Source organism: Macaca nemestrina, chromosome 4 (genome assembly GCF_043159975.1).
Source record: "Macaca nemestrina isolate mMacNem1 chromosome 4, mMacNem.hap1, whole genome shotgun sequence".
Classification (NCBI taxonomy): Eukaryota; Metazoa; Chordata; class Mammalia; order Primates; family Cercopithecidae; genus Macaca; species Macaca nemestrina.
In genome coordinates this window covers 41554126-41581126 of record NC_092128.1, presented here as the reverse complement: position 1 = coordinate 41581126, position 27001 = coordinate 41554126, and the positions used below count along the sequence as shown (strand labels likewise).

Below are 27001 nucleotides of genomic sequence, written 5' to 3'. Positions count from 1 at the left end.
GTTTTTACAAACACATGCAGGAAACATTCAATTTAAAATTTCATTGAAAAGGCCATTCACCAGAAGTAAGCCCTTTGCATTTACATAGTCTAAAGTCCTTCACGGGATAAAGTAGAAATATAAATAAATAAGTGAATTAGGTAGGTAAAGAGAAAAACAAATGGATATACTTCCAGATCATTCATACATTTTAATGCATGCATTTCATTAGTAGGTTTCTCTTCATTTCAGGTATTACCAATTTTTTGTAAATGGTATTCTGTTATCTCATCAAATGATATAGTCGCGTTGATTACCATTTAAATTCTGAACAACAACAAAAATAGCTCAATTACTGGGAACCTGTTACTCTATCAGAACCGGGGCGAACATGCAAAGCTTTGCTAAGACATTACATATTGTTTTGAAGTTATATTATATTTCTCCAAATATCAAAATCTTGGGTATAATGAATATATATACTCCATGCTTCCAGCAGAGGGCTCTAAAGATAGATACACAGGCAGAGTTTTTGGGGAAAGAGGGGTATAAATATTCTAATTGTATTGAAAGGAGATCTGTTCTTTGAACAAGATCAAACAAAACTTTTAAAATTACAGTCTTAATTGTAGTTATCAGAATTATATCAGAATTATACCCTAAGTGCACATTTATAGTGTGACATTTCTGCTTATTGGTAAAGGGACACTGGCCTCATTATCACAATTGGTACCAATCCCTTTTATTCTTGTGTCTTCACAGACTATTCAGGAAGCTCATCACATGTCAATTAGTGCTTTGTGAGCCAAACAGATTCTGGATTAAATGGAAACAAGTGACCTCAACAATAGACCATGCATCTCTATTTTTTTCCCTCCACAATGCTTTCCTGCAGAATGGGGTTTACCAGAAGAGCTGTGATCTCCACTACTGTTGATGTGGCACCTGTAATGTGTTTGCAGAGCTGTGGCATTTTAAAGCAATAAATCCTAAGTTTTGTTTGGAGTTTCACTTGTCATACATAGTCCGAGGAAAAGCAGCTTCTGTCCAGAGACAGTTCTAGGCCAGCTTGTGCTGACTAAACAGAAAAGAAAAATAAAAGGGCACTATAGAGCCAATAAAATTGGGATTGTTAAAATCACATGCTCTATAGCTACAAATTTCATTCTACCCACATCTGACACCTGATTTTACATAACTAATTTACTTGTGACTTTAGAGCCACTGATGACACAATTACAGTCTATTCATTAACATAAAATTTCCTCAAACAATATTGGTACATCCAGCATTTGGAATACAAAAAACTGGAATTCTTCATGGTACAGAGCATTTTAATCATTTGCTGAAGTCCCTTTTAAAGAATAGGTATAAGAGTAATAGGAATCTAAGAGAAATTACAGTTCACATACATAGCAGACTTGGTTACTAACTTCAAATATAGACAGGTCCCCATTTATTGATACAGATATAATAATTTGGGTATTACAGCTATTTCAAAAACATAAAACTATAAGATGGAACTTTTAGACATAACTGCTCCCTTGTCAGCCAGCTCTGGAATTCATGAAGTTTTTCTGCTTTAGACCTTTTCTGGGCTGACACTTACTGCCCAGGATCCTCTTCCACTATTGCCATGGAAGCCAAATGTTCCACTGGTGGCAGAGCCACCTCTTCCTCATATCACGCAACCAGCTGCTTCCCACTTTCACTGGACCTCACCCAGGCTTGCTCCTCCCTTCCCTGAGAAAGATCAGGCTAGAGCTGGCCCTCTGCTCCCAGGGTTGTGGGATGTCTTAGACACATAACCATCACTTACAACCTTATTTTTATGGGAAAGTAGCGAATTTATTTTGGGAATGGATGGAGAATAACTAGGCTCTCCTAGTGATGATTCTCAATGACTGGCACGGCACATTTTGGAGTGAATTAAAAACAGGTAGAAGAATCTGTCAAGGATCCCATCCAGGACATTCAGAGTCCTAATTTTAAAGGAGCACTCAGATCAAGATGATGGAACTCCAGCATTTTTTCTAATGTAATAATTATTCATAGTCACTGAATTATTATAATACGAGGTTTCAAATAACCTAACAAAAAATTGCAACTGGTTAAGAGAAATGTTTAAGTTAATGCAAAAAATTCAACAATTACAATAAATTACTAGCGATTCAAAACTCAATTGGGTTGAATATTTCCTCTATTAAATCAAGGGTGGAGATTTAAAATGTACTTGTATTATTTTTAACAACAAAAGTATTTAAAAATAACATCGTTTTAAAAAACAGAAACAGAAACAGAATCCTGATCTAAAGTCTTCACTACATGTGGTTTTCTGCATAAGGGTTTTAACACATGCATTTTAGATATTTGCATAAATAGTAATGACTGGTACTGCAATGCTTAATCAATAGGCTAATAACCTAGGCTAATAAACTATGATTACATGCATGAGTAGGCAGAAAGGCTAGTTTCAACTCCGTGGGTCTCACCATTTAATTGCTGGAGACGCTGGGTAAATTACTTTGAGTCTTTGTTTATTTACCTGTAAAATGTAACTTGTATGGGGTATCTATCTCACAGAAAGATAAAATGAGATTATCCATATATTTAGAACAGAGGTTGGTGTATAATAAATGCTCAATAAAAAGTTAACTATTCAAAAGCAACTATCATCAGAGTGAACAGACAACCTACAGGACGGGATAACATTTTTGCAATCTATCCATCTGACAAAGGTCTCATATCCAGAGTCTATAAGGAACTTAAACAAATTTACAAGAAAACAAACAAACCCATTAAAAAGTGGGCAAAGGACACGAAGAGACAATTCTCAAAAGGACATGCATGTGGCCAACAAACATGAAAAAAAGCTCAACATCACTGATCATTAGAGAAATGCAAATCAAAACCACAATGAGATACCATCTCACGCCAGTCACAGTGGTGATTATTAAAAAGTCCAGAGGCAACAGATGCTGGCAAGGTTGTGGGAAAAAAGGAACACTTTTACACTGTAGGTGGAAGTGTAAATTAGTCCAATCACTGTGGGAGAGTGTCGCAAATCGTCATTTATTTTTAGAGGCAGAAATATCATTTGACCCAGCAATCCCATTACTGGGTATACACCCAAAGGAATATAAATCCTTCTATTATAAAGATACATGCATACGTATGTTCGCTGCAGGACTATGGATAATAGTAAAGGCATGGAATCAATCTAAATGCCCATCAATGATAGACTGGATAAAGAAAATGTGGTACATACACACCAAGGAATACTAAGCAACGACAGAAAGGAATGAGATCATGTTCTTTGCAGGGACATGAATGGAGCTGGAAGCCATAATCCTCTGCAAACTAATGCAGCAACAGAAAACCAAACACTCCATGTTCTCACTTATAAGTGGGAGCTGAATGATGAGAACACATGAACACATGGTGGAGTGGGAGGAACAACACACACTGGGGCCTGTCACAGTGGGGGTTGCGGGGAGGGAGAGCATCAGGAAGAATCGCTAATTGATGCTGGGCTTAATACCTAGGTGATAGGATGATCAGTGTAGCAAATCACCATCGCACATGTTTATTTAATAAACCTGCACAAGTACCCCGGAACATAAGATAAAAGTTGAAGGTAAACAAAGTCAACTATTACTACATTTGTATATCTACTGTACAGATTTCCAACAATTCAACACACATCAATGTGCCTGTAGTTATTTGTGGAACTGGGAAGCTATGCCATTCTCTGGCTCAAATTTCCCCAGTGGCTTCCTATCCACTTGGAGTAAAATTAAAATTTTTTGCCATATTCCTGCATGATCTAGTTTCTGATCATTTCCCAGACTTCACTGTCAACCTAGATACATTTGTATCTGTGGTTCCCTGTACCTCAAACACCCTCCACAAGGTGACTCCCTTCACTTCATTTGTTTTTCAGTCCAAACGTCACTATAGTAAGATCTTTCCTGATAACTCCATCTAAAAATAGTGCTTTCTGCCTCCGCTTCCACCCACTCTTTATCTTCTTGTCTGCTTTATTTTACCTCACACTTGTGTTAGTGCTGGTCATCACATTACATATGCATTTATTCATTTGATTTTTTTAAAATCTGCCTTCCTTACCACTAGAAGGCAAACTCTATAAGGCCAGGGCTCTATCCTCAGTTTCTAAAGCATTACCTGCATTTAAGAGGCTCTCAATAAACAGCTGTGAAACAATGGAAATAACAGGACACAAAAATGCATAACACAGGGCCTATGCTCTTAAGGGGCTTATAATTGTTTATGGAAGAGAAAACATTCACAACCACTATGATATATTGTTGTCTCAGTCACTTTAAATTTTGCAGTGACGGCTGAAATAAGTGATACATTTTTATTGTATTCATTCAAGAGTTAATCGTTGGATTAAAAAAGCCTTTTATGTACACTCACTGAATTCAGAACAGAATTAACAACAGGGTTTGGTCTCTGATTTGCTGTTAACTGGTAGTAAAACTATGTCTTATGTAAAAGGGGGCACACATATAAGTGTACTTGGAATATTTTACATATAATGTGACTAGCAGACATTTCATTTTCCAGATTTGCTAGTCAATGCTAATTTGCAGTTATGTTTTATCATCTTAATTGATGAAGGAAAAGCCCTGGGTCAGAACCTTGCCTTGTATGGAGAAGCTGAGAATGGGGAAGAGGAGAGGAGGGAGTGGTTCTACCAGCTGATTCTACTGAGAGCCTGAGGCTAACATTCCTGAAAACCAGTTGATCACACCCTTCCACCTTCATGTAAACCAAGTAATGATATAGATCTCCTTCCTATCACAGGCATACTTTGATGCTTTTAGGAAGGGGGACAAAGAGTAAAGCAAAGAAGTCAAAGTATCAGATTCAGGAGAATCCACCTTTTCCACATTGTGAGGCTTTGAATGTTTCTCTGCTACTGGGGCTGCTGGTACAGCCACAGTTAATCCTAACTTTGAGCCTGGCTAAATGATCAATGGAATGGTTTTGAATACTTCTTTTCATAAGGAGTGAAAACAAAGGCATCAATTCACAGTCTATGGAAACAACTTTTGTCAAGGGTCATAATTTCAACTCATTTATTTAAAAAGGTCATCTAAATTAAGGCAGCAAGCAAAATTATTTTTTGATGTTTTATACCGATAGTATTAGTTTTAGATAGATCTCGTACACATCAGAGACTTGCACAATTCTGGTTTCATCACTTATTAGATGTATGACTTTGAGCATTTTACCTCTCTCTGTTCAGTTTCTCCATGTATAAAATGGATGAAATTATCTCATAGGGATGTTTTGAAGGATAAATAAAATAAATCATAACAGCACTTGGCATATTGCATGGCATGTAATAAGTATGTAATGAATGCAAAGCATTACATTTATCCATTTTACATTTATAATTTGCTACTTTCTTTTAATGATCATATTCTTCTTCTTCCTTTCAGTAATAGACCACCTGGTTTTAGGTGGGTGCACGATTGCCCAGGAAAAGGTTCCACTTCCCAGCTAGGCAGCGACAGGTGTCTTAAGTTCTGTTGAATGGGATGTGGGCAGGAATGACACGTGCAACTCCCCTGAAAGGAAAGGCTTGCCCTCCAGGCTGTCTCCTTCCAGCTAGGAAGTGGGAGTGGAAGTGGTGACTACCTTTGACCCAGCAACACAAACAACATCCCAGGGAAGAGTGGAACAGGGAGAAAGGGTGCTGAGATCCTGGGGAGGTCACCCTGCCACTTCTCCCTCCCCAGGCCTCTCACCTGCTGGGACTTACATGTTTGAGAAAAATAAACTTCTATCCTGTTTAAGCTGTAATTATTTGGTTTCTGTTAAAGTGGCCAAATTAACGTTCTCACTAATGCTAGCATCTTTACTCAATTTTAAGTCATAAAAGTTTATAGTAAGACATCTTAATATTTGTGGTCATTCCCTTCCATACTGATCATCATTTACTTGACATCAAGTCCTTGTTAAAGGAAGACAACCTGCTCCTGCCCAAATTATAACACTTCACAGGTCACAGGTGGCCTCTGGATCCAGGCAATAGATACCCGGATGACAGTGACAGACATCCAGACTATGTAATTGGCAGGCTGACAGGGAGGGGGCTGGTGGGGAAGGCAATGGTGTCAGAGCACAGGGCGGGTTTGGAGGGCTTGCACTCCTTCTTTAAACATCAAAACGGGCCACCCAGTTTTCCAGTGGCAGGGATGGGAAACACAGGCCTCCACTCAGCAGTGTGCACCTACCAGCCTGAGGTAGTTCTGCATCATCTGGAGAGGGATCATGGAGGCATAAGTCACACTACTGAGGCAGCCTTCTTGAGGACCTGTAGGAAAGGACAGATAAAGAAGAAAAATGGGCACTCCTTTATTAAATATAAATGATCAAAATACAACAGAATCTATCATAAAAGAGAAGTGTGTTTTTTGACTTATGTAGGCAGAGCTGACATTTGGCCAGGAGGCACCAATGTGCCTTTCTGTTGTGAAAATATTGTCACACTTTGTTCTGGCTGATAAACTGCCACTGCTCCTGACCTCCCGAGAGCTCCCAGCTGCTCCTTCCCCCACCCCCTGGGATGCCCGCCTACCTCCCAGCAACCACAGCCAGGGCCTCCAGATCCCAGTCCCAACACTGTGCCCAGTATCTGCTGATTGCTGGGCTCAATGTTTTACAGTTCATAAGTAAAAGTTATCATAGATCATTGCAATCTCAGAAAGCTTTGGCCTTGGCCTGCATTAGGTCAACTGGCGATACTCTGCCACCCCTCCCCCCAAGTTCTGCCATTCTCTCAATACATTGTTTGGGCCTAAAGCAATTTTCTGGGGTGGCCTTACACTTTTCTTTAAACTTCAATAAGTCCAGTTCAAGTAATAAAATAAATATTTATTAATTAAGATTGAATTTTCAGACTCCATTCCCAAGTATGGGAAATACATGATGAACTCCATAGCTGTTTAGCATCAAGGGCTGAGAAATTGAGTATTCCTATACCACGTAGCAGTAGCATGACCTTAGGCAAGAATATCAATCTCTCAGAGCCTCCATTTCCTTGGATATAAAATAGGGATAAGCAGAAATGCGTACCTCATTGGGTTATGAGAATTAAATGATTTGATACTTATGCTATAAACAACAGGGTCTAGTACATAGTAGGTGCCCACTAAACATTAGCCTGTACCAGTTTAATAATCATATTAAGCATTATTAGGCACAATAAAAAAAGACATTTCTCTTTTAACACAGTCTCTGTCACTCTCTTCTCAGCATGCCAGTTTGGCCTCTGGTTTATTTCCAATGAGTGATGCAATCAGAATGACAGGAATCAATGATCCAGACAGACATCACCATGGGTGTCAAGAACATAGCTTTTGAATTTTCCTCCCCTTAATCAAACATTTCAAAAAACATCTAATTACCTAGTGGTGGAAGTCACATGTGCGTGGCTAGAAGACATGGGATGAAACTTGAAGATTTAAGAACTGGTGCTCTGAGGCAGCCATGAAGCAAACACTCTTTAAACGTTACCTTAGTTAGGGACATCCTTACCTGACAAAAGCACAGTGATGTGCTCTGCCTTATTCTTCCTCATAAAGTCCCACGGGGACTGCGTGAAGCTCTGACCCACTGACCATGGCACATTTCCTAGTTCCAAAAAATGAAATAAAATGTCAAGGGCAGCTTATGAGTGATTTTTCTCACAAGGGTAAAACGTATGCTCTCCTCTGTGAGAACCCGAAGGAATCCAGAGCTTACACTGTCAAAGGCACATACGGAACACATACAGGGCCACACAAGGGGTTAGCTCCCTAATGAAATTCTTGTTGAAGATTGAAAGGAAGGCTTTCAACCTGCAGACTTCTCCAAAGCAGCCCATAGGAGGGATTCAGGGAGAGATCTAGAAAGCAAATATATCCACTCAAATATTTCCAGGGTTAAGCTCTTAAGAACAAAGCTGACCATAATCTAAAACTGTTTCAGGGTTCTTCCAATGCTTGTTTCTCAAAGCTTAAGCACTTTGGGTGAGATATCAGATCATTTATGATCTGGTCCCTGATCCCCTTTCCAGCAAATTTTTAGATTCCAGAAAAAAAAAAAGTAGATAATTTCAGGTGCTCAGAATAAGGCAGGCCCTCTCCCATTGCGGGCCCTCTGCTCACTCTTGTTCTGAAAGGGTGCCACTCCATAGGTATCTTCCCTAGGGGGTGATTGGTAATACGTATTTGTTTTCTTCTCTAACTTCCACAGATGAATTCCTAAATATCTATTCTCAGCATGCCTCCAATATACATGCACACCCACCTGTAATTCTGCTTATCTGCTGACCTGAAGTTCCTTTCATGTAGCTTAGGGTATGAATCCAGCAAACTCACTTACATACACACAATAATAACACTAATAATTACCAGTTATGAAGTGGTTACAGCAAGGCACTAAATTATGCCCTTTATCCACAGAACTCAATGATTTTTGGATGTGAAGTGTTACTAGGGTGCTCGATACCTCTGGGACAAGCACGAACACTGCAATAATCAAGCCTTAGCATGCACTGTTCACAGAAGTAAACTTATCTGCTGGCAGTGAATATCCATCTGCCTTTGTCAGTTTCCACATTAGCTGAACAAAGGCTGATGGAGGGCCATTTCCTTCAATACACAGTTGACTGACTTTGTTTATCAGACCCCGGGCCAGAACCATATTTTGAGTAATACTTCATGTGTGGACAAAATGTGTTCCTAAGAACTGAATCATCTCTTAATGCAATTTTAAGTACATTATAACAATTCTATAATTTTTTTTTTTTTTTTAAAGAGACAGGGTCTCACTTTGTGGCTCAGGCTGGAGTGCAGTGGCTGCATGATAGCTCACTGCTGCCTCAAACTCCTGGGCTCAAGGGATCTTCCCACCTTAGTCTCCGAGTAGCTGGGACTACAGGTGCATGTGACCGCACCAAGCTAATTAAAAAAAATTGTTTTGTAAATATGAGGTCTCACTATGTTGCCCATGCTGGTCTTGAACCCTTGGGCTCAAGTGATCCTTCTGCCTCATCCTCCCAAAGCACTGGGATTACAGGTATAAGCCACCATGCCTAGTCAATAATAGTAATTTTACTGATCATACCAAAGATCCATAAAATCAAGTTGTCATGAATACTCTTCTCTAAAAACTAGTAACACGTTTTGAAAGTAAATAAACATATATGGGTAAACAGAATAAAACACTTTCTGATATAATAATCTGACAGATAAATAGCAACGGTAAAACGCCCACCTTTCCCTCAACCTTGGACCATTCTTTTCCAGTATGGTGCTGTTGAAAGTACACAAGCTTTTCTATCAGACAGAATATGATCTGAATCCTGTCTGCTTTGCTCACTGGTTCTGTGCCCTCAAGCAAGTCATCTTGTACAGAGTTATCAGTAAAATGACACCACTGAAAGGACCATTTATAAAGCACCCAACACAGTCCTTGCAAAGGAGCAGGTTTCCCATAGATGGTAGTTCTCCTGGACCAAGAAGAAAGGAACTAATCAGGGACAACTAATATTTACAGAGAACTTACTATGCTCAGCAGAAAGCAAATCTCCTAAGTTCTTTGGAATATGTTTTGTGCTGTCTATCAAATTGAAATAACCAGTTATCACCCTGATTCATCCCATGTGGAAGCAATGAATATATCTTTATTAAAGTGCTTCTTTCAAGTCTAGACTTCATCAGAAAACCTGTCCTGGAGGTAAGGTACTAATGCACTATGGTGCTCCTGGGTCAACCCGAGAACAAATTTTGAGCTGTGTTCATTACTTGTGCAAAAGCAAGCAGCTGTGGGGTGTTCAGTTTCTTGCATTTATCTAGAATAGCAAGTGCAATCACAAAGCCTCATCAAGGGCTTTCATGTTTTTTACTCTTTCAGTATTATTTGAGGTATAAAAGCATTTTTATATTAACAGGCAACATTACATAATGGCTACATTGTGAATACTCAAGTTTTTCATCACTGGCAGCTGCCACAATAAGCTTTGAATGTGCTTAATCAATGAACTAAGAATCAGGTTATGAAACCCATAAACATAAATAAACCCAGAAATTTCACTTTCTCTTCGTCATAAGACTGCTGATACCTAGCGTGATGGATCGTATGCTTGTTGCACTGAGGCCGATGTTGGAATTGGTGGTGTTATTGCAAGTCACGTCTTCCAGACTCCACCATCCATCAGAAGAGATTGCTTGGAAATGATTTGTCAGAGCTTGACTCACTGCTTTTGAAAAATCATCCCATGATGTCTGTTTGCGGATATTTAAAGCACATATTGTGTTTTCGCATTCCAAGTCATCAGAACCATAGTTGCTTGGTTCAATCTCACCCACTGAAATCCTTAAGGGTATTTTAAGAGCATCTGGTAGAAGAGTAAAAGAATTAGGAGTTAAAAAAATCCGGACAGAAAAAAAATGCAAAACTATTATATAAAATAAGCAGATACAAACATTTAAAAATACAAACCAAAGGATAGCTATTTTACTCCATTAAATAACATTATATTGAACATTCTTACACCAGAGTAAACTTTTGTCTTCCAATCTCTTCAGTTTCTTTGGAAGCATGCTGCATGAACTGTCTCTTTCCTTGCATCTTTGGCTTTTTCTATTTCATTAACTCTTTCCCATCAGCAAGATTGCCAAGTTTTTAAAAAAATATCTGAAATAACTATAACCCTCCCTTGACCCTGAGTTCTCTATATTCTCCTTTCCTTCTTAGATAATGTCATGGATGAGGCAGGCTATAGTTGGACAGGTTGGGATGCTTAGGATAGTAACTGAGAACCTTGGGTTGAGCCCCAGGGTCAGCGTCAGCCTCCTATAGTTGGGTATTCTTGTAAATTGCCTTGATCTCTCTGTACCCCAATTTCTTCCATAAAATGGAGGGAATGTACATTGAGTTGGTATGAAGAATAAATGAACTTACTTTTGTAATAGATTTTATATATTCTTATATGGTAAATACCAGTAAGTATTTGATAAATGGTTAACAGGGTAGTACGAATGAACTTCTGAAAAGCTCTTTTCAATTTCTCTGACTGAGGCTCCAGCGCAGTGGGTAGCACCCCCATGTACTTCTGTTCTCATGGCTGAATTGTATACTGAGTTACGTGTGTTTGTTTCCAAATGTTCTATATTCATTGAACTGATGACTACAGTTAGTGAATTAAATATTCCATAAATTGATGAAATATGAGTTACCGTTCCTGTGAAAACTAAGTTGAATTCTTTAGAGACAGTTTAGGAACTGCTAAAAAATGTTATCTAATGAGGTATAAATGGGACAACTATATGAAATGAGAAAGGGTTTAATAATCTCTGGACAGATATCACCTTTAGTTTGCTTCATAAATGTGTTTAAGCAGTCAAACACTAGAAATCATAGACGATGAATTAAAGGTATGTTTTTTTAAACAAGAGTATGTGAAATTTTAATTAGCAGAACCCACACTAAAGACTTCTATCTAAACGTTGGTTAAAAAAATTACTTTGTATGCTTTACAATTAAAATGTTTTAAAACAACATGTGTTTATATGATTCTCTTCTTAAACTGGATTTTTCCATTAACTAACCAACTGCTGGATTACTTTATTTTCCATTTGCTGACTCTCAGTCATCTTACTTATCCACAGTACCTGACACAAGTGATCTCTCTTTTCTCCTTGGTATAATCCTCCTGGATCTCCATACCCATAGATGGTAGTTCTCCTGGAAGGAGGTAGTACCTCCTTGGTCGCTCTTTAATGTTGTTCCTTTATTGTTCCCTTCACCTTTTCCAGACTTCTTAACGATAGTGTGTTTCGGGGCTCCTTTCTCTATTTACTTTGTGCATGTTCATTCCCTTAGTGATCTCATCCAGTTCCATGAGTTTAAATATTACTGATAGACTGCTGACCTTCACATTTATTCATCAGCTCTCACTCGTCTCGGGAATTCCTGCTGATTCGACATCTCCACACAGATACCCTAAAAAACATCTCAAATTCCTGCAACCAAATCTGAACTCCCCAACTTCATGAGCAAAATCTGTTTCACCCACAGCCTTTCCCCTAACAAGTACTGGCAACTCCATCACGCCAGTTGCTCAGACTGAACACCCTGAATTATCTATGAATCTCTTCCCTCTCTTAAACTTCACATTCAATCCATGAGGAAGTTCTGTTGACTCTACCTTCAACTGTATCCAGAACCCAAGTCCTTCTCACCACCTCATCTGCTACAGTCCTACATTGAGCTACCACAATTGTCTCTCACCTGGAATACTACATTCATGTACTAACAGGTGTTCCTGATTTGTCTGTGACTTCCTATAGTTGATTCTCAACAAAGCAGCCAGTGCTACTGTTAAAATGTGCATCAGATCCCATCTCTCCTACAGTCAAACACTGCAATGGCTACCTTAAGTTCTTACAATGGCCTACACGTTCCAACAAGATCAGGCCCCACTTCACCCTGTAACTGCTCTCCTGCACTCAAACACTGAAATGGCTAGGGCTCTGACCTGTCTTCCTGCTTCTCTTTCCTTTTAACCCAGTCACCCTGCCCTCCTTGCAGTTCCTCAGACACAACAGGAATGCTGCTACCTCAGGCCTCTGTCCAACTGGTGCTAAAGCTCCTACCTTAGATATCCACATAGCTGCCCTGTTCACTTCCTTCAAGCCTTGGCTTCAATGTCTCATCAGTGAGGCAAACTTGGCCACCATTTTAAAAGCTAAAACCCACCCTTACAATCTCCATCCCCCCTTAGTCTTTTCCATAGCATATCTCACCACCTCACAAAGCCAAAAAATAAATTTTTCTTATGTTTATTGTTCATTTTATCTCTTAATGTTAGACTATAAGCTTCAGGATGAGAACAATCTTCTTAAAAATTCTGACTTACATCAAGTGGCTAAGATAGTGACTGGCACAAAGAGCAGCTCAATAAAAGCATGTGTTCAATGAATTAATAAAAAGGGGTTTATTCAATGGATGAAGAAAACTATTCTACCGGAGATTTCTCCACTGCCTTTCCATATTATTCTCTGCTTAAAATAATCAGCTTCTGTCTACATAACTGCATGAAACTTGTCTCTGTTAGCAGTAACTTCCTATTTGCCAAATGCAACGGACTCTTTTTATTCCTTACAGTCTAGGGAATGTGATACTATTAAATTACTTCTTCCTGTTAGAAAGGTCTCCTAACTTGAATCCAATTACGCCATTGTTTTCTTTTCTTTCTTTTCTTTTTTTTTTTTTTTGAGACGGGGTCTTTCTCTGTCACCCAGGCTAGAGGGCAGTGGTGCCATCTTCTCTCACTGCAGCCTTGACCTCCCTGGCTCAGGTAATCCTCCTGCCTCAGTCCCCATGGAGTAGAGAACAGATGGGACTACAGGCGCATGCCACCATTCCTAGCTAATTTTTTTTTTTTTTTGTATTTTTTGAAGAGATGGGGTTTTGCCATGTTGCCCAGACTGGTCTTGAACTCCTGGTCTCAAGCAATCCTCCTGCCTCAGCCTCCCTAAATGCTGGGATTACAGGTGTGAGCCACGATGCCTGACCATACACCATTGTTTTTTGGCTCTTTTCCTTCCTATTTCCCAATCTTCTTTTAGAGTCAATTAAAAAAATCTTCTCTGACCTGAAGATAGGGGTTTCTCTGGGCTTGGCCTTCAGTTCACTTCTCCCCTCACCCTATACATCATTCCTGTCTCACAGCACACCTATAACTTGAACCATGACACTGTTTCTCCAGCCCTGTTCCTCCCTTGCTTGTTCAGGCCTCCTTCCCTCTTACTAGGTACCAGTCATGCTCCCCATCTATGGTACCCTGTGTGTCAAGATAATTATTTCCCCATTACCTACCTCTTATGTCCTCACTTGCAATCATTCAATTGTTCATTCAGGTCCATGGGATTGCCTCAAAACTTACAGGGAGGATTGAATCAAAAGGAATACAAGGCCTTTTATGACCTGACTCCAGACTTTCCACACTCATCTCCCTCCTCTCCCCAGCACTGCAGATATAGCTAAATATCTCTAAAGACTCCAAAGCATGTCCCCTTCAGTGCCTCCAGATATGCTGCTAGTTCACCTGGAATGTCTCTATTTTCCACTCTTTCTTGGCTCAGCCCTTCAATTTTCACTTAAATCTTCCATGGGGAAGCTCTTACCTCCCTTATGCATATTTTTACACGTTGCCTCATTTAGTGGTACTTATAACAAATATAGGCTTGGAGTTGTATTTTTAAACTTTTTACACAGATGGTTTTATATTATGTGTCCTTTATAACTGACTTCACTCAACATTTTTTTAAATGTATTTAAGGTGATTTATACAGATAAAATTTATTTTTAAGTGCTACTTGGTACCTTTAAGATATGAATTTTCTAGAGTTTATTCTATTTAACCATTCCCTAATATATTTCACTTTAGAATGCTTTCGGTTTTCTAGTATTACACACAATGCTGCAACACACATTTTCATATGTCTCCTGGTACACACATGCAAGAGTGCTTCTAGCTATGTGCTTAGGCGAGGAGTAGTTTGTTGAACAAATGAAAATAATTGTGCATCTTTGTTCTTCTTTGACACATTCTGTTCTTCACTTTCTTTCTTTTTTTTTTTTTTTTTTGAGATGGAGTCTCGCTCTGTCACCCAGGCTGGAGTGCAGTGTGGCATCATCTTGGCTCACTGTAACCTCTGCATCCCAGGTTCAAGCAATTCTCCTGCCTCAGCCTCCTGAGTAGCTGGGATTACAGGCATACGCCACCACGCCCAGATAATTTTGTATTTTTTAGTAAAGATGGGGTTTCTTTATGTTGGTCAGGCTGGTCTGGAACTCCCAACCTCAGGTGATCTGCCTACCTCAGCCTCCCAAAGGGCTGGGATTACAGATGTGAGCCATCGCACCCGGCCCCACTTACTTTCTATAGTTCATTTACATTCACAGCTTTTATCATCAGCCTTATGGAAGTAATCATAATCTAAATGCATATCCTGTCTTTTTTACTTCTCTGATTGTCAGGATTGGAATCTTAGAAAGACTTTAAGAAACGATCCACTCTTTTGCACTCAGGTATACGAATAATTGTTAACCCTACTAACAGGCGAGCAGACTGAGGTGAGAGAAGGCTAAGCACCTTGCCTGACATTACACAGACCTCTGGGAGCTGGGATTCAGACGCCCCTTCCCTTAAATCAGACTACCTAATGTCCAGTCTTCCACAGGATGTACACCTGCAAAGCCTGTCAACATGTCCGAGATAGAAATTATACTCAAGTCTCCCATACCAGTCTTCTATTTCATAAAGTCCTCCTTAATCCTCAGTTTTAGGATTTCTCATCTCTCTCCTCATTATATACCATTTCCCTCTCTTCCACCCTGGTCCAACTGAGGACTCATCATTAAAACTCTTTGATGCTTGATCTGTTTCCAGACTCTTTATAGGTTGATGTGTCCCACAAAGAGCTGCCTACGAAATTCCAAAACACCGTTTGTATCATATTATGCACTATCAAGAATCTCATTGACTTTTCTTTGTCATATAAGGTCAAAACTACTGAAATGAGCATTAAACTGCCCAAAACATCAATTGCGCTGTCTCATCCTTCCAATTTCCCACCTCTAATCACACTTCTATCCTAGCCATGCCAATACGCTTCATATTTTTCACATCTAAGATATCACAGCTATATCTACTTATTCAATTTTTAAATGTTTAATATCAAAATGTGGAATATAATTAAATGATAGCATTTACATTCCATAATAAAATTTTAGCCCAACAGAAAGTTTTCCATGTTTGTTGTTAGGGTAGCATCAGCTTATAATAAGAGAACTATTTTAGAGAAATCCTATATAAGATACTCTTTCAGACACTGAGCAGTGATTCAAAAGTTTAAGGTCCTGAAAGCTAGACTTTAATGATAAATAAAGCCTTCTGTCAACGAAAAAAAAAAAAAAACAAAAACAAAAACAAAAAAACCACTCAGGTTTAAAGAGAATTTCTATGATTCTCTTTTATCTTTTTATATTAAAGTTTACTTACACAGTTTGCATATATACTTCCTAGCCATTGTGAAATTTTTTTCACAAAATAAAAGTATATGAAGGTATGTATTAAGTTGAAGATAAAAACATTATTTAAGTTTTTAAAAATCTGCTTATCCTAAAACTGAATTACTGATACAGCTGGCTGACTGGATGGATAGAGTGATAATCTTAATATAAGAGGTCATAATGTTTCGTAAGGTCTATACTCCACACTCACAAACCCACAAGTGAGCCTTTATAAAATATGCTGAGGAGCATATACTCTTGGAGCTGAAAGGGACCCAAAAGATCAACAATTATCTTCACAGAAAAGTAGGCAACCAGGTGCTGGGAGACAACCAACTTGCCTGCCTCATATAATCAACTGATGCAGAGTACACAGCTGGGATTTCTCATATCCTGCCAATCTAATGTCTAGAAAGACAATCTAAATCAGAAGAAAAATGCAATAAATATTTAGATTGCTCTCCTAGGTCAGTAAAATACAAGGAGAAGCCCGCATCACTTGAGTAGCAATTAGTTCTGCAAAAAGTCATTCTACATGGAACAATAATTATCACACTTACAGTCAGTATTTTTGCCATAGTTGGGGCTCCAAAAAGGTTAAAAAGGAGATGCAAAAACTGTAAATAGTTTTTCCCATTGTACCAGAGGCCCCAGCAGCAGAGGGGAAAGATAAACAATAAGCTCTGAACATCACTCACTCAGATTCTCCAGCAAATGCTTGCAGTCATCAGTGGCAACATCATGCACAGTCCGATTGCACTTGTCTCTCCTTTCTGGCTCAAGCCCTCCGTGTCTACACAAGATTTCTAGGCAGTTCTGTAAAGACAAGAGCTCGATTACCTCCAAGTCCAAATGAATTAACTTGAGTGCAAAACCCAAAGGAAAAGCCAGTTGCCTATACAATCAAATCAAGAATTCACAGCTATAAATCTTATTCCAATTCCATCAACCCCAATATACAGATTAATCTTAGATTAAACTAAACAATGTCTAGAAATGCAAAGCAAAGAGTGCTTATTTAAATGCAAATGATAGGATCATAACACTGTTCCACAGAACAGCTTCTTAGGTTTCAAGAAAAAAAATAGCTTGGTAATCACTCAATCTGCAGATTGAAATTAAAAACAAAATTAATTTCAGCAGACATTCTCCTTCTATGGTAATTTGGCAATTTAAAGGAGAAGACTTTTGCTATAACAGGATGTACTTTGCTGTCTTCTAGACTATAAACTGCTTTCCTGGTAATATAAGTGCAGGGTTCTAATTTTAAAAATTCTAAGAGTCCTCATAAGCATATTTGTATTTGAGATGTTACCCTGCCATATTTTATGTGAAAAATATGCACATCATGCTGATTGAGATATTAGAAAAACATTCCCTATAGATATTGAAGTGATGCTCCCTTTCCTTTTCAGCTTTTTCTTCTTCTGTGTTGCTTAAGGAAATCTCCATTCAAAAAGTAGAATTATGAACTGAAAAGTCTTAGTCCTCTGTATTTTTTCAAATGCAAAGTAAGAGACAATATATATACATACATTTTCTAATAAATAATCACATGGCAAGGTATTACATCAGGATATTTACCAAGGAACTCTCCTATATCAATGTTTACCACTTGATGATTTGTTTGCTAATTTCTCACAAGGCTAAGGAGAAAAATGAATAGACCAGAAAGCATGAAAAGGAACTAATAACCAAAACAAGCAATGACCTGCCCATCACTCCCCTAAACACGCACACACACACGCACACACACCCACTCGGAGGCATGGGGCTGTCTTGCAGTTCTAACAACATATTAAATCAAGTCATCTTGAATAGCTTTTTCTTATCTTTCTGTAGCATACCCTTTCATCCACTTTTAAAATATACTTTTTTGTCTTCTAATATAAAATATTTTTAAAAGAAATACAATATCCGGCTGGGTGTGGTGGCTCATGTGTGTAATCCCAGCACTTTGGGAGGCCGAGGCAGGTGGATCACTTGAGGTCAGGAGTTTGAGACCAGCCTGGCCTGGCCAACATGGTGAAACCCCATCCTACTAAAAATACAAAAATTAGCCGGACATGGTGGTGGGCGCCTGTAATCCCAGCTACTCTGGAGGCTGAGGCAGGAGAATTGCTTGAACACGGGAGGCGGAGGTTGCAGTGAGCCAAGATCATGCCACTGCATTCCAGCCTGGGTGACAAAGCAAGACTCTGTCTCACAAAAAAAAAAAAAAAAAAAGAAATACAATATTCACATAGAAAAGTACACAGAAGTGGACAACTTGAAGCATTATCACAAAGCAAACATATTTGTGGAAGGAGCACTTTGGAAGCCCCTTTTGTACTCCTCTCTCCCCCGCAGAGGCAACTACTATCTGATTTCTAATTTTAGAGATTCGTTTGGCCTATTTGTGAACTCTATATAAATGGAATCATACTGTATGTAGGTGCACTCTTTCATTCAATATAATGTCTCTAAGATTCATCCATGTGTTGGGAGTAGTCAGAATTTGTCTTCATTAAAAAATGATAACTATGTGGGATTCCATTATATTCCATTGTGGTATACCACAATTTACTCATCCATTCTCTTGTTGATGAACATTGGTGTTCTGCTATAAACATTCTAGTACATGTCCTGTGGTGGACACGTGTTGGGTATTTGGTATATGGTAGGGCTGGACTGCTGTGCACAGGGCATGCACATGTTCTACGTTAGTCCATACTGCAAAGAGCTTTCAAAAGTGCCTACACCAATGTGCACTTCCACAAGGAGTATACATGACTTCCGGTTGCTTCATGTTGCCTCTGAAACATACTTTTAAACGCCATAATGAGTTCGCTAGAAAGTACAGTGAGTCCCCAAGGGCCAGAAAAAAAAAAAACAAAGAGTAAGCAGAAACCACCAATTTAGTGAAACTTTAACAGGAAGCCAGTGCTGCTCTGAGGGTAAAGCTGACAGAGAGAACCTTCTTGGATGTTGGAAAGATGGGAAACTAGGCCTTGGGTTTCCTGAGTAAAGAAAATCTGCCTGCTTGCAAAGGGAAGCAACTAGGACATTTGTTTCTCCCTGCCTGACCCTGTTCAGGTTGGAGGAATCTCTCTAAAACTTGCCATTTAAGTCCGGCAGTCTGTACAATTATTATGTGGCCATTAAAAAAGTAAATCTTAAAGAAAAGTCTGGAAGTCTGACTTTCATAGGTCTACAGTTCAGATTTAAGAAATCGCTAAGAAATTAACAGAAAACAAAGTCAGATAAATAAATGTCAATTCATATCAATTTGTTGTTACTAATTTGGACAAAATCAGTAAAAATAAGATAATGTTGATTGAGAAATGAACTCTAATTAGAAACTTAACTAGAAAGCAATCTGAGAACTAAACTTAGTGAATTCTCAAGATGATAAGTGATAAAAATCATGCATTTATTTTGCAAGTTGGAACTTGCAGTAAATGTAGGTAAGAGCCACAGCTGACCTGGATGAATCCTGCCAACCAAAATGACTGTATCTACCACTGTTGCAGAATCATTTAACATTTTCTTGCTTTCATTTCCCTATCTGTATTTCAAGTATCTATATCTCATAAGGTTAACGTGACTTAAATGAAAGAGGCACACAAAGTTCTCATATTCATGGCCTGTACTAAACTCCCAGTAGTTATTAGTAGCTATTATTATTACTATAATCAACATCATCATCACCAGCTAGAAAACAGTCCAAATATCCAGTTAACTGGTGAGGTATCATAGCACATCAACAAATGTCACTAATCTCAAGACAATTTAAGTACTGTTACTTCAAATTACAAACAGAAATGATAAAAGGTGTAACACAAGTTTGCAATACTCCTGAACTGCCTGACCCTGTTCTTTTATAGTCTTTTATTTCTGACCTTCAAAATAGGCGATTTCTAATTTTTCTTACATTCAGGTAGGTCAGTGGGCCAGACCATAAGCAGTGACTTTCTCTTTAAGGAAGCATGAATGTCAGTCCCCATGAGGGTAGCGCATAGCCAAACACTACTACAAGTGTAAATTCTGCAGTATGTGCTGGCTGCATAGGGAACTCAAAGAAAGTGAAAACTTTGGCCCCACTGACACTTAACAACAACAGCTACAACAACTATTTGAGCACATACTAAGTTCCAGGCACATACCACACTTTGCAAGTATTCAATGTTCGTTTAGCCCTCACAACAACTTTATAAGCAGGGCACAAAGCCCCTTTGGGCCAGGGACTATTACATGGGCTGAGGGTCCTCATGGTGAATAAGGTAGAGGAATTCCATGTCTCAGGGAGGAATGCAAAGTGACCTGATACACTCAGAAAAGGGGCTGGTGAAGCAATGAGTACAGTTTTACTTTATGGAGGAGCAGGAAGAGGTAAAGAGGGAGAGAAGTATCTATACTCTCTCCTTGTTGAATGGGATTGTGTGAAGAGGACAAATGCTGTGATTCCAGTCTCTGCTTCTGGAAATAGAGTCCCAGGGGCCCTAAACTGGGCAGGATGTCCTACCCAAGTGATACGGAGACAGGGATCTAGATGGATGAGTTTAAGCTAAATTCCTATTAGGATATAGAGACATCTGCTATAACAGAGACTTTTTAAAGAAGTAGCTTAGGCCTCAGCTTTCACGTGCACTCACATTCCACTTGCTGGAATTCAAATATTTGGCCATAGTTCCCTGCAATCGAGACTGGAGAATGCTGTCTTTATGCTGGGTGCCCATGGGTCCAGCTGAAACAGAGGGATCCATGATTATGGACCAGGGACAGAGGAGAGGTTGAGGGGTGAGGGAACTGCCAGGCTCCTTTCAGCAGAGCTGAGAAGCAAGGTACCAGCGTCCAGGAAATTCAGTAGCAACCCCGAGTCCAGAGAGCTAGAGATAAAAATCAAAGTCAGAGCAGGGAGCCAGGAGTTTGAGAGTGAGCAGAGAGAAAGAAAGTGAAAAAAGTTTGCAAATATACATCGAAAGCCCAGCTCAAGTGCTGAGAACAACCTTGGGGTGTACCTGCTGCTTTACAGGGCTGGGGAGATGGAAGCCGTTAATGTGGGAAATAATGACATGAGCAAGAAGGTAGTTAGGTGTGCATGGCCAAAGATGAAGGTGGCTGCTGTCAGCTGTAAAGGGTTGAGTGCTATGCACTTTGCATGCTTTTCTGTAGGCATGAGGATGTGTTTGGGAAGGAAAGCGCCATGTTCAGCTCTGTTCTGCAAACCAATTGTTGTAATGAAAGATTACATTGGAAAGGAAGAGAGTGACAGCAAGGAGACCAGTTAAGAAAAAGAAAGCAGTCCATTCTCTTACTGACTCAGCAAACATTTAGCACTTTTGGGTCACAGACTCTGCTGGACACAGTATATAGAAGGATTAAAAAGTAACTGTTCAGAGGAGATGGAGAGGCAGCGAGGCATGCAAACAATTACAATGAAGTACATGCTCTCTAAGCAAAGTGTGGAGAGGTATCCTGGGAACACCTAACTCCAAGAAGCCAAGACAAGCTGAAATGTTTTCCAGGCAGAGAGGGGTCAAGACAGGAAAAGAGGCCATTTGGGGTAATGGGAGCAGCAGATACAAAGACAGGGAGGGGAGCGAGCACAGGATGTTTGCACATTGACCAGTATGCGTGGTCAAAGCCTAGCACGCACAAGGGAAGGAGACAGAAGTGTGCCTAGGGGAACAGACCAAGGCCAGATCAGGAAGGGACTTGACTGTTATGATAGGCATCCCTGCCCTGGAAGTGACAGAGGCTTAGGAAGACATGAAGCAGGTAATTACAGCACCATGTTCACCTGTTAGAAAGGCCCCTCACATGGCAATGTAAGGGAAGCAGAGAGACCGAACATGATGAGACCACGGCAGTTATCGTGAATGTGACCAGACAGCAGATGATGAGGGCTCCCTAAGGACAGTGCTGACAAGACTATGGAGGAGACAAGGTATTCAAAATTTATTCATAAAAGAGTAAATTTAGAGTTGTGTTGATCATTTGAGTTCTTTCAGTTAGGAAGATGGAGCAAGTAAACAAATGCCAGGTGATGCTATTGGAGTAAGAGAGAAGAAGCAAGAATTGCAGCAGATTGGCTAAGAAGCATAAACATTTGGGCCCAAGAATGTGCTAGAAGAGCTATCTGGTGGAAGCAAAAGTGAATGTGGTCCCCAAACTGCAGGATTACCCTACAGTTGTTTAAACTGGAACACATTAGAGAGTGAAAGGAGGCACTGTTAATTACACTGGGATGACAGGCATAAACAGGGTTGTACTGAGCAAACTGGAAAGTTTGTTCCCCTGATTATCAAGGAAAGGACCTGCCTAGACAGACTCAGAAAATGCTTAAGTAGGGCTAGAGATGAGATTTTAGAATCTGTATAGATTATATTCTGCGGATCAACAAGATCATTCAAGTGAGAAAGTTCAGAGTGATGAGAAAAAGGATCAAAACCCAGATCCATGAAAGGTGTTGGTGGGAAACACTGGACAACTCATGTCTTGGATGAGAGGTGGAGCATGACCCTGGGCAGCCAAGTTTACGTTCCCTTTAGGGTTCTGCCATTCATTGCTGTCCAAAGTAAGAAAGGATTCAGTACTCTTCACTGAATATTATAGGGAATGAGTATAGAAAGGCATTTTCCAGAATATTTTTTTCTAAAAATTAAAAGAAAAAAGGAAATAATCATAATCAAAAGCATTACAACAGTGTTCAAAGAACAGATTTCTATTTATCATGATTAAAATCTAGTTCCAATGACTTCGTGCCTTTGCAGGCACCTCATCTAATTTTCTCTTTTCTAAACTAGCTACCCAACTCCATGCAACAATGAATAACTTGAGCGACTCCTATTATCTTGTTCTTGTATCCAATTCCTAGGAAGAAGGAATCCAAATATTGGGGCATCATGTGGACCTTTGCACATACCTCATGGAGACCTCTTGGAGGACCGAGGTGGCTGCTACAGTGTGAGTACAAACGTCTGATCCTCATGTGGCTAAAAGCTTAACAATGCATCAGGCAGATCGCAATCCTAACACATAAAAATGATCTAAAGTGGGTAACAAGAGGGCTACTACCTGACCAGAGGGCAGTGGGCCTAACCAGACATGACCTCTAGGATGCTGGAGATGAATGTCTGGAGGACAACTAAAAAGGCAGATATGGAGATACGGGTTTGGGACTAGTTACTGCAGGAGTCACAGCTGATTCCTGAAAGACCCCTGAAAGATTGGATAAGCTCTTAGAAAACAGGAGTAGGCAGCTGAGAATAAAACTTGGGAGTTGCTTAGAGTTAAAACACACACACACACACACACACACACACACACACACACACACACACACACACACATACACACACACACCCAAAAAAACAAAAAGCAGAAAAACAAATAGAAAGCCTGGTCAGCAAAGTTGGAGGGGAAGTGAGAAAAGGACAGTGGTCTGGAAGCCCAGGGAGGGAGGAGTTTGTATTAAATCGTCAACTTGTTAAAACACCCAGGGAGACTGAGCAAAAGCAGAAGTGACAGGAAGCCACTGGCTTTGGTAAGCGAGAAGTATAACCACCTCCTGTAGTGAAAAATTCACGCAGTCCCTCCAGTGAAAAAAATCTCTTGGTATACGAACTTCAACAACAGAGCCGCTCAAATCCAGACAATCTCTTAAATTTGTTTCTGTTGCAGGAAACTAACATGTCAATGGTTTCATGACAGAATAGGAAGTTTCATTAAGAAATTCATCCATCGGCCGGGCGCGGTGGCTCAAGCCTGTAATTCCAGCACTTTGGGAGGCTAAGACGGGCGGATCATGAGGTCAGGAGATCGAGACCATCCTGCCTAACACGGTGAAACCCCGTCTCTACTAAAAATACAAAAAACTAGCCGGGCGAGGTGGTGGGCGCCTGTAGTCCCTGCTACTCGGGAGGCTGAGGGAGGAGAATAGTGTGAACCTGGGAGGTGGAGCTTGCAGTGAGCGGAGATCTGGCCACTGAACTCCAGCCTGGGCGACAGAGCAAGACTCCGTCTCAAAAAAAAAAAAAAAAAAAAGAAATTCATCTATCTATTCAGATGAAACGATGGAAACAAAGGCTTATCCTTAGTTCAGCAGCCTCTCTGGAGTAGTCAGGCCAGCTGTAGAGAGAGGTTTTCCGACGACATTTAATGGTGGTCTGCACAAATTTTTTAACCATTGGGAAAAAGACCAGGGGCTAACATGGAAAAAGGACAGATGTGGGAATTTGATCTTCAATGAATGGAGCTTGAGGAATTAGTTACCCATTTCCCATTTGTTAGAGATAAAGACTTAGTTTCTTTATCTACAACACAAGGGAAATTGACCAGATGAACTATGTCAGGGGTCCACAAACCCCCGTCACAGACCAGTATCAGTCCATGGCCTGTTAGGAACCAGGCTGCACAGCAGGAGGTGAGTGGAGGGTGGGCAAGCATTCCTGCCTGAGCTCCGCCTCCTGTCAGATCAACGGTGGCATTAGACTCTCATAGGAGTGTGAACCCTATTGTGAACTACATCTGCAAGGGATCTAGGTTGCGTGCTCCTTATGAGGTGGGACAGTTTCATCCTGAAACCATTCCCACCCCACCCCACCCCCAACCATGGAAAAACTGTCTTCCACGAAACTAGTCCCTGCTGCCAAAAAGGCTGGGGACCACTGAGCTATGTTATGTCCCTTCAAGCTCTGAAATTCCACAATTCTCTACTGAAAACCATGTGGAAACTGAAGTCATCTTCTTGGGTAGCAATGATTCTACTACTCTGTGTAGATTAGACAAATGTATGCTAGAGTAAAGAAAAAAACTATTTTTAAGCTCTACTTGTGGTCAATGTAGAATCTTTCTACCAGTGCAATGACTAGCTCAGAGCTGTATTTTTTCAGAAATCTGGCCTTAATATCTTAGTTATAAGTAGATTACTTTCTGTAGAACTATCTCAGCCAGAAAATAAATATTAGACAAATGACCAAATGACACTAATACATTTTCCAATATCTTTGACTAGGGTAGAAGGAAGTATGGTACAATGAAAAGACTAATGGATTCAGGCAATCTGGGCTTCATTCCCAACTTTTATCTACTAAACCCTCTGGGGTTTAAATGTCTTAATCATAAAATGGAAAGGTTAGACTAGAAGATTTAATGTCCACTCCAGGGCTTAAAAAATATATTAATAGCCTAGCAGCATGTGAATATTGTCAGTCATGCCCACTTTTAAAAAAATCTCTCTTTCCTTGTCCAAAATTCATCTTGTGCTTCTAAAGTAAAAGAATACACGAGAGTCATAGTCTACGGGAGAAAGAGGTCACATTTCCCTTGGACAATATGCCAGAGGTGTGGAAATCAATGACAATGCCCTCTTTGATCATAAAAACACCAGAACTAATGAAGAAGTCATAATTAAGGAGTTGAGCGGCATCACAACTGCCCTACACTGAAGGGTAACTCACCCTGGGGAGCGAGTTCCTTTCTGCCTAGCCTGAGAGGTGCAGTAGCTGAACATCCTAGATCAAGGGTGTTCAGGTTTTGTTTTTCTTTCTTTTTTTTTTTTTTTTTTGCCTCTAGGCTGAGTGCAGGCCTAACACACTCCTATCATTAACATCTCATATTACATTCAGAGTTTTTCTTTTAAAGGAGTGGAGGCAGGTTGCAAACTACCCTTTCCATGCACCTCTACAACAGCAAAAGAGATTCATAGTCCTAGATTAACTGTACATATTCAGGTTTAAACTATTCACATTTCCCATCTTTGTCTCCCAAAAACTTTTATGTCAAATATTATTGCATTCCATTCAAATCATACATACAAATCAAGTTCCCAGAATTTTTGTATCTTTTTGGTCAAAGGGTGAAGTTGGGGAAACAAAACAACAAAACTACTGCTAACAAACCATACCTCCAGACTCAACTGTATCATGCCCTTTTCTCATTTTGTAAAACACCAAAGTCCAAGATGAACAGCTTCTGCCAAGATCACAACAGGAAGTTACCCAACCAGAAGCTCTAAATACACATCTTTAGCTATCTCCATCTGGATGAACAAATCGTAACACATTCAGCATGTCTAAAACTGCATTCTGTCTTCTTGATCAAAATGATCCTTTTCCTTGTTCTTTTTGGGAATGTTACTACTTTCTTTTTATTCAGCTCCCCCATTTCCCTCATCTAATCCATGCTCATTCCTGGGGAATTCCTAGTATTTCTCATTATTTCCACTGCTCTCATCATCTTTCATGTAGTGTCTCTTCCTGATACCAATTTCTTTGTAATCTCAAATCTTCTTGATGTTCTTGCTAAATGAATCTATTTAAACTATTCAGTTGATTATTTTGTTCCTTTGTACAAAACCTTTCAATGATTTCACTTTGAATAGTAAATTAAGACCAAACTCCTTGCTATGTCACTGAAGGCCCCAGGCCCTGCTGTGAGACTCCCAGTCAGGTCTTATTTCTCACTACTCTCCATTATCCCAATTAACAGGGACCTGTTATCCACCTCCCTACTTCCATGTGTTTGTTTTTACTGCTCCTTTCACCTGAACCACTCTCCTTTCTCAGTGGTGATGGTGAATTTAATCCTCCTTGCAAAGCTCAAAATAATTTCCAGCTCCTCCAGAATGAGCCATGCCTGAGCCTAACACTCCTGAAGTTCTGCCCTTTGAAATACGTATGTTCTCCTTCTTTTTCCTGTAATTGCTGCATTTTTATACTGTTCCAAGTGCATTTCTGTTCTCCTTGTGTTCATTTTTGTGCTTTTCTTGTCCTACATTTGTCTTGTACCCTGCACACTTGCCACTGAACTAGGAGCTACCTAATGGCAGAAATGATCCTTACAAATGTTAGCACACACAGTAGCTTGCACTCAGGAACTTCCTAATATCTTATTATTGCTAACACAAATTAATGCTAAAGTGATTGACATCAGAACA

General features: G+C 39.7%; 1 protein-coding gene across 7 annotated transcripts in view; it reads right to left on the bottom strand.

Annotated features, from left to right (window-relative positions):
• Positions 1–27001, bottom strand: part of LOC105475487 (cortactin binding protein 2) — a 161011-nt gene that overhangs the window by 38406 nt on the left and 95604 nt on the right. For all 7 annotated transcript variants that reach the window (XM_011730812.3, XM_011730758.3, XM_011730773.3 and 4 more), the window contains 4 exons: positions 16779–16896; positions 10121–10396; positions 7552–7647; positions 6249–6328 (listed from right to left, as the gene is read on the bottom strand). In XM_011730812.3, coding sequence (XP_011729114.2) covers positions 6249–6328; positions 7552–7647; positions 10121–10396; positions 16779–16896 — 570 coding nt within the window. The remainder of the gene's footprint in view (positions 1–6248; positions 6329–7551; positions 7648–10120; positions 10397–16778; positions 16897–27001) is intronic.